The sequence below is a fragment of the Mus pahari genome, chromosome 6, assembly GCF_900095145.1.
Source record: "Mus pahari chromosome 6, PAHARI_EIJ_v1.1, whole genome shotgun sequence".
Lineage (NCBI taxonomy): Eukaryota > Metazoa > Chordata > Mammalia > Rodentia > Muridae > Mus > Mus pahari.
The window spans coordinates 12,042,494-12,051,148 of record NC_034595.1 but is presented as its reverse complement, the minus strand read 5'-3'; the positions used below and the strand labels follow the sequence as shown (position 1 = coordinate 12,051,148).

Sequence of the window (8,655 nt, the reverse complement as noted above, 5' to 3'; positions counted from 1 at the left end):
TCTCTCTCTCTCTCTCTCTCTCTCTCTCTCTCTCTCTCTGTGTGTGTGTGTGTGTGTGTGTGTGTGTGTGTGTGTGTGTGTGTGTGTGTGTGGTTGTTATTATGGACCAGTTACTTTTGTCCTGCTTTTCTCTTTAACTTGAGGGTATCTGTGTGTGTGTGTGTGTGTGTGTGTGTGTGTGTGTGTGTGTGTGTGTGTGTGGTGTGTGTGTAGTATTTTAAGTGAGAGAATTGCCACTTTCAAGTATTCTCCCTCCAAAGTAGTTTTAAAACATTGACCTCATTATCAATTCCCATGTTAAATTCCTCATGAAATAGAATGTGATTTATGTCCTTAGAAGTAGTAACAACCTCATAATAGTGTTATGACAGCAATGGAGATCATATTAACAAGTTATCTCTATACCTAGCTCATGAAATGTTATACTAAATTATACTTTAAAAACTATTTTAATTCATGCATATATACTATATTCTGTATTTAATGTCTTCTATAATCCTTTTAAACATTTGACAGGACTATATTTTAAGTACTTTATCACCAAAAAAACAATTTTCATAATGAAATAAAAATTTTTAACATAGTTTATGGTGGCAATCCTTTGAACCACTTCTGTTTTGTTCATTTGGGATCCATGGTGAATGTTATCCCTAGTCTTATACAGAGGCACACTGAGTTCATACAGTAGAATTATAGGTTTTCTAGAAGTCTAATTCAAAGTTTTTTTTTTAATTTATAAACTTTTCATTCAAAAAACTTGCAAATTGAAAAAATACACTAAATTAACCAGACCCAAAGTCTATACATCTCAATGAACTTCTGTGCAATTTGAATAGTAATTCTAAAGCCGTGGCATGTCACATTGGATTTTTACACTTTTACCATCAAATAGATGTTTATGCACTTATCAAAAATCCATGACAGATTAGAACAGAAAAACAATTATGCTTCTATCTTCTTTCATAACATGTGTCCCTGGCCTGCATTCAGGCCTTCACCATCCCCTAATATTCAGCCTTGCTCATTTGCCTTTCCACGTATTATACTGTACCCTTGTGCACATGTGTTTACATACATTCGAAGATTTGTATAAGAAAAAGTCCTGAAGACTGAAAATAGCTCCGAAATTCCCTCCAGCCGGCAGTCAGGCAGATGCAGAATGTGTGCCTATTTATCTCTTACAGGAAAAGAGATAACCTTTTGTTTGATGAGCACAAATTAAAGTGTGTGGTTGATTTCAGGGGCTATGTCCCATGTAACTGCCGAGACGTAGACATGCTCAGGTTCTGACTGCGGGGCTTCAGGTCTGCACACCTGCGGCCCGCACTGAGGACATGTGTGGTCAGCACGTGGACCCACTGCCAGATGCCTAGCCCTATCTATTTCATTTCCCTGCTTCCTTTCCTCACTCATTGCCTTGTCGTTATGGCTGCATTTCCATATGCAGCGGAAAGATGACACGTCTCTGCATACATTTCTCTACTTAAAACTTGGGAGCTACTTTCAGTCTTTAGGACTTTTTCTTATACAAATCTTTGAGTGTATATAAACAAGTGTGCATGAGGTACAGTATAATATAAAAGAAAAGAGAACAGAGGTTTGAAACACCAAAGACTGTAGACAGAATGACAGACATATACTAGGAGAAAATGAGACCCAAGCTTCTGAATAGTATATATTTATTAGGTGTGAGGTGTACTGTGCTGTTTATGTTTTTGTAAATAGTTATTGAAAAGAAAATGCACATTATAGTTTGATTTCCCTTGCTGTGACAAAACACAGTGACAAACAGCAACCTGGTGAGGAAGGGTTTATTTGAATTAACACCTGATCATAATTCATCATTGAAAGAAGTCAGATGAACTTAAAGCAAAAACTTGGAGACAGGAGGGAGCTCTGCTTGATGGTTTTGTGCTCTGGCTCATGTGGCTCAGATGGCTTTCCTATAGAGCCCAGACCCACTTGCCTAGGGATGGTGCTGCCCATGGTGGGCTGGGACCTTATATATCAATCTTCAGGAATGACAATGTCTCTCAGACCTGACCATAGGCCATTATAATTGAGGCAACTCTTTAGTTGGGGTCCCACCATTCCAGGTGACTCTGGGTTGACAATGAAAAGTAATAGAACACTACGTATTAAGTCTGTATGAGTTCATAGGTTTGTTAGAATTGCCATCCTCACAATCTTTTATTGATAAAATTTCTCTTCAGTGTAGTTTGTGGTAAGATATATATATGCTATTATATATGTGTTGTGCAATTCCATGTGTGCCTTGGATTTAAGCATACTGTACTCTTCAAACATTATTTGAATTTGAAAGTTTTGCCACTCTGGCTTATTTCTGACCTGTGCTTGGTAATAGCACAGACCCGGTCTCTCGTCCTAAGTGACAGTAGCTGCACAGAAGTTTGGCTACTGTTTTCTGGACTTCCAGAACAAAATAAGTTATTTTCTTTATTCAGTATTTTCCCCAGTACTTTTTGTCAATGTTGTGCCATTACAGCTTAACTTCAGAAGGAACGCACAACAAAGAATGATAACTGTTGAACAGATAATGTGAGAAACAACTTTAGGCATGATCACACATTCTCAAAAACTTGATCAGAGGGCCTAGAGAGATGGCTCAGCGGTTAAGAACACTGATGCTCTACCAGAGAACCCAGGTTCAATGCCCAGCATCCATATGGCAGCTCACAACCGTCTGTAATTACAGATCTGACACCCTTACTCAGACATGCATACAGGCAAAAAACCAATGCATATAAAAAAACCCTAAGTTTAAATACGCATACACATACACACACACACACACACACACACACACGTGATCAGGAAGACATAAGGTCATTTCTCACTATATGCCAAATATGTTACATCTCTGGGTAAACTTTTTCTTCTTTTGAAATTCAAAGATATTTGGCCAGGCAGTGGTGGCTCATGCCTTTAATCCCAGCACTTGGGAGGCAGAGACAGGCAACTTTCTAAGTTTGAGGCCAGCCTGGTCTACAGAGTGAGTTCCAGGACAGCCAGGGCTACACAGAGAAACCCTGTCTTGAAAAACAAAGAGAGAGAGAGAGAGAGAGAGAGAGAGAGAGAGAGATTTGTGTCAGTATATTTGGCAAACAGCAAAAACTTTACGAGTTCATTGGCCATGATTTCTAATTCCTGTTTTCACTCTAAACAACTTGCTTTAAAAACAAAAACAAAAACAAAAAAAACTTACATTTCTCCAGCTCAAAGGCTCTATGATTTTTTTTTCAGGTCAAATATGTGAAGAAAATATAAATGAGTGTAGCTCCAGCCCTTGCTTGAATAAAGGAACCTGCACTGATGGCTTGGCAAGCTACCGCTGTACCTGTGTGAAAGGATACGTTGGTAAGACGTTTGCATTTCTTACCTTTCTCTAAAGTTCTGTAAATAAAGATTACTGTATTGACTAATTAATGTATCATCTAAATATTATGTTATATAATACAATATCTAAATGAATATAATACTTAAATATTATACTTGGAGTTTATGAACATACTGTTGGAGATAAGTCATGTAAATGACATTCATAAAAATGAATGTAAATGATACAGAATAATATATTTTACAAACTGATGAGAGAAATATGGTTAAAGAAATATGTACTTAATTGTTAAGGAATAAGTATGAGGGGGAAGAAATGCTAGAGAAGGAAATACATGAGGGAAAAAAAAACAGGAAAAAACAGAACTAAATGTATGATTCTTTCGAACATTATATTAGCTCCATGTCCATTGCTAAGCATAGTGCAGAAGGGAGATAAAAATGGTCTGAGGATTGAAACTGCAGAATCCAGAAACGACTCAGCAAAACCCGAGTCATCTAGATGCAACAAGCTGCTTTAGTGGCAGTAGTTCTGCCAAGGAGTCACATGTGGCTTGCTTTTCCTTTGGAGGGAGCCATCCCAGCTCTTTCTCATCCTGTCTCACCCCCAGGTGTGCACTGTGAAACAGATGTCAATGAATGCCAGTCGAGCCCCTGCTTAAACAACGCAGTTTGTAAAGACCAAGTTGGTGGGTTCTCGTGCAAATGTCCACCCGGATTTTTGGGTACTCGGTGTGAAAAAAATGTGGATGAGTGTCTCAGTCAGCCATGCCAAAACGGAGCCACTTGTAAGGATGGTGCCAACAGCTTCAGGTAAAAGATCCTGTCTAGAGTGTCACTCTCTGTTTCCTTGACTGAGCAGTCACTGTAGAGTCTGAATTAAATGCAAAGCCCCAAGTCAGATGTCCTCACATGCTGACTCGAAAAATGGCCCTGTAGAGTCTCACCACCACTTGCAGTAAGGCAGGGCTAAGCCTAGATATGAGCCCATAGAGATTCTGTTGTTGTTCTTGTTTGAAGAGGGGTGGGGGTGGGGGGACCTAGAACTCACCTATACAGTTGAAGATGACTTTAAACCTCTGATCCTCCTGTCTCTACCTCGCAAGTGCTGCAATCACATGCATGAACCTTCATGCCTGGGGTTTTGCAGTTCTGGGGTTATAGCCCATGGCTTCCTGCATGTTAGGCAAACACCACTGAACTATATACCTCCAACCACAAACCTGTAATGTTAAGTTAGGCAACCTAAGATGTTTGCAGTCTATGAGTGTAATACATGCCAGTTTTAGAAACTTTGGCTCTCGGGAAATTACAAAAGATGAAAAGAGGACCTGCAGAGGTGGTCCAGTTGTCACATGCTCACTAAAAATGGATGAAAACTTGAGTTCAGATTCCTAGCACCTGTGTAAAGCAAAGCTCTGTGTGATAGTACCAATCTGTAATCCCAGGGATGGGATGGCAGAGACAGGTGAATTCTAGAGCTCACTGGTCAGTCAGATTAGCTAAACTGGTGAACTCTGGGTTCAGTAAGAGACCCTGTCTTGGAAAATAAGGTAGAGGATGAGAGAGATAGACACATGACTCCAACCTCTGGTCACACATACACACACACATATACACGTGAATGCATACACATGCACACACATGAATACGCACACAGGAACGCTGTGCACACATGCATATGGGAGCATGAATGAGCACATGCACACATGAACATACACATGCATGGATGAATGAGCACATATACATGTACACACATACATGGGAACACACACATGAACATATACACACACATGCATACATGAGCACACAGGAGCATATATGCACACATGCACACACACACATGTATTCAAAAATGAGCACACACACAGGAACAGACACATGCACAAAGTAATGATGAGAAGAAAGAAGTATAGTTCCAGGGCACAGAAGTTACTATGCTAGCACTAGACAAAAGACAAAAAAAAATCAGTATTTTCAAACATTTTACATTTTAGCTGACAATTCTTACACTAAGTAAAATAAAAATGGGCTATATGACCATACTGCCTGAGAGCCCATCTGCATTGGAAGTCCATGGTGTTTTAGAAATCTTTTATCAAAAGAAACCTAACATGGACACAAGAACAATAATAAAGGTTGAGCCTTTGTGGGTGAAATACAAGTTCTTGGAGGAAAGAATTTGCCTTCCTGAGGGCGCACTTAGGGAATCAGTAGAATGCAGTTTACAAAACAGTCCCTCCAGTTGTCTTCTGGAACTGCCTGTGCACCCCTCAACCTGCAGGGAGACATGGGAGACCTCATTTCTGCAGTACCAAGCATAGGCTGTTCTTGCTGGTGAACCTTAGCAATTGCCATGGTCCGAAAGCTTCTACTGAATCTATTAGCTCACAAAGTTACAGAAAAAACCTGAGAGTTACCACCTTACAACATTTCACGGTCCCCTTCCAGCTTTACCCCTGCCTCTTACCACCTTTCTACCAACAGCCAAAGTTGTACACATAGAAACATGTACACAGAAGGGGGTTAGGCCAGGGGCCAGGGAAATCTATTGTCTGTGTGGATGTGAAGTGTTATCAATATAACTTTATTTTCTCATGGAAGCTCCGCATTTTCTAACATAGAGCATCTCACTATAAGCAGTAAGTTGTTTTCAGTTCTGACTTCATCCCAGGATTCAAAACAATAGAGTATGTAATCCATCCAGAGTCAGAGGAAAGGAGAAAACAAGCTCTCTCCAGGACACAGTACTATTGTTTAGGTGAGCATCATAGGACTAGCAGTGCTGTAATATCAGATAAAGGTGAGTGAGCTGCCCGCCAAAGCATACTTACCATAAAGTGCAGGGACCTAATCAACATGGCCCTGCACTCAAGATTTCCTTTTAAACTCCTTCAGTGGTGAGCACGGAACCTAATCACCACCAGATCAACGTCAAAGAGAGCACCAGGTGAATGTGCTGGTGTTGACATTATGACCTCCAGTCATGCAGAAAATTGAGAAGAATAATAAGGACATTCGTTCATCTCTATGATCAGCAAATCTTAATATTTGCCAGAATTGATCCACATCTTTTGTTTTAAAAGAATAAGCTCTAAAGATAGAGTTGGATTCCCTCCAGTTTACAAACACATACACAATGCACACACACACACACACACACACACACACACTTTCCTACTAGTCATCAATATCCTGAAGTTTCTATATAGACATATAGAACTCATTTAAGGTTTATATTATGTGTGTGTGTGTGTGTATGTGTGTGTGTGTGTGTGTGTATAGTAGACATATTTAGTTATATATTATATAGAATATATTCTATATAGAGATACAGAAGTCATTTAGGGTGTATATTTTATATATTACTACCTAAATCACAATAAGCAATATACAGCATGGTTTAAGGTTTCAGGTACACTCCATCAATCATCTCATCTGTCACTCAGCATTGGTTTCAAGTATTGTCAAGTAGATGCACTTGCTCTGGTTCATTTGCACAGTGGCTGCTTAGTATCTATGACATGAATGCACCAGAGACTGCTTTCTCATCCACCTCACAAGACATTGCTGTCGTGAACACAGGGCACAGGATGTGCAGCTGTTGCGCAATGATTTTCTAGAGTAAATGATATGAAATAGATAGGCAGGACTCTGGGGACAGGTTCTCAATTGCCCTTGATACTGTGGGATTGTAATTCTAGCTTCCATCTCAGATTTCCTACTTCACATCAGGGTGGTCAGCATTTGTCACTGTTGGATGCATTTTTTTGTTGTTGCGTATAAACGGTTGTGACCACAGATCCTGATGCAATGAGTACAAAGGAGCTTGAGAGTCCCACCCTGCCAGTGACAGCAGATGGCCACAAATGACTTAGCAGCTGTAGCAAACTTTAACTCATCAGTAAAGAGGGAAGGACCCCAGCATTTGCCATTGCTATAACCTTGGCTTAATAAATAATAAGGCTTTAGAATTGAATCTGAGCTATTCATATATTCCTGGGAATTTCTGTGGGGAAAGAACTCGGTATTCACAAACTCTCCAACTAGCCATACATACACTTAGAGCAGAATCATGTTTGCTTTATTTTGTTCTGTTTGTGATACGGTGTCTTAAAGGTGTTCAGTCACAATTAGATGAATGGGAAAAACAAATCATTTAAGCACTTTTCCCCCTAAGTCTTCTGAGACAAGGTTGTCGGAAGTTGCGGACATGGTTTCTCTGTGAATCCTCTCATACTCCTGTTGCTGCATTTCATTTTTCTTCCAGGTGTCAATGTCCAGCAGGCTTCACAGGGACACACTGTGAACTAAACATCAATGAGTGTCAGTCCAACCCGTGTAGGAACCAGGCCACCTGTGTGGATGAGCTAAACTCATACAGTTGTAAATGTCAGCCAGGATTTTCAGGCCGCAGGTGTGAGACAGGTATGTATGAACTCAGGTGTGGGCCAGGTGTGTATGAACTCAGGTGTGGGCCAGGTGTGTATGAACTCAGGTGTGGGCCAGGTGTGTATGAACTCAGGNTATGAACTCAGGTGTGGGCCAGGTGTGTATGAACTCAGGTGTGGGCCAGGTGTGTATGAACTCAGGTGTGGGACAGGTGTGTATGAACTCAGGTGTGGGACAGGTGTGTATGAACTCAGGTGTGGGACAGGTGTGTATGAACTCAGGTGTGGGACAAGTGTATATGAAGTCAGTGAAAGTTGAAACACAACAATTATATACATTTGTGGAATGTAAGGAACATATTATGATTTATAAATACAGTGTAGAATATTTAAAGCAATCTAGTTAACATAGCTATTAGTCCAACTGCTTCACATGTTTTGTTGTGAGAATTATAAAACATACTCCCTTAGCAATTTTGTTCAATGTGCTGTTATTAACCATGTTTACCATATTATGAAGTTGAACTCAAACGAATGAACAAACCAACGTACTCTCCTCTGAGACTGTGTGACCTTTAATGATCATCTCTCTATTTCCAAAGAACATTTTAAAAGTATCTTGGCTTGGGCGGTGAAGGTCGACAGATGAGTAGGTCAGAGAGTCCATAGCACAATGCTAGCCTGCTTTCTCAGGAGGTTTAAGTATTTTAGGCAAAAGACTTCTGTTATAGAGTAGGCTTTGCAGAGCAGAATAGGGGAAGAGCTGAAGTGTTCATCAGCTATGGAAAGACAGATCCCAAGTGAGGAAAGAGGCTGCCCTTGAACTAGCCTCTTCCTCCCTCTACAGACTCTCTCTCTCTCTCTCTCTCTCTCTCTCTCTCTCTCTCTCTCTCTCTCTCTCTCTCTC

At 40.3% G+C, this 8,655-nt stretch overlaps 1 protein-coding gene across 1 annotated transcript in view; it reads left to right on the top strand.

The window, feature by feature from the left end:
- The window catches only part of Svep1 (sushi, von Willebrand factor type A, EGF and pentraxin domain containing 1), a 178,925-nt gene that overhangs the window by 108,853 nt on the left and 61,417 nt on the right, over positions 1-8,655 (top strand). Inside the window, 3 exon segments of the mRNA XM_021200005.2 lie at positions 3,237-3,378; positions 3,969-4,170; positions 7,628-7,785. Coding sequence (XP_021055664.1) covers positions 3,237-3,378; positions 3,969-4,170; positions 7,628-7,785 — 502 coding nt within the window.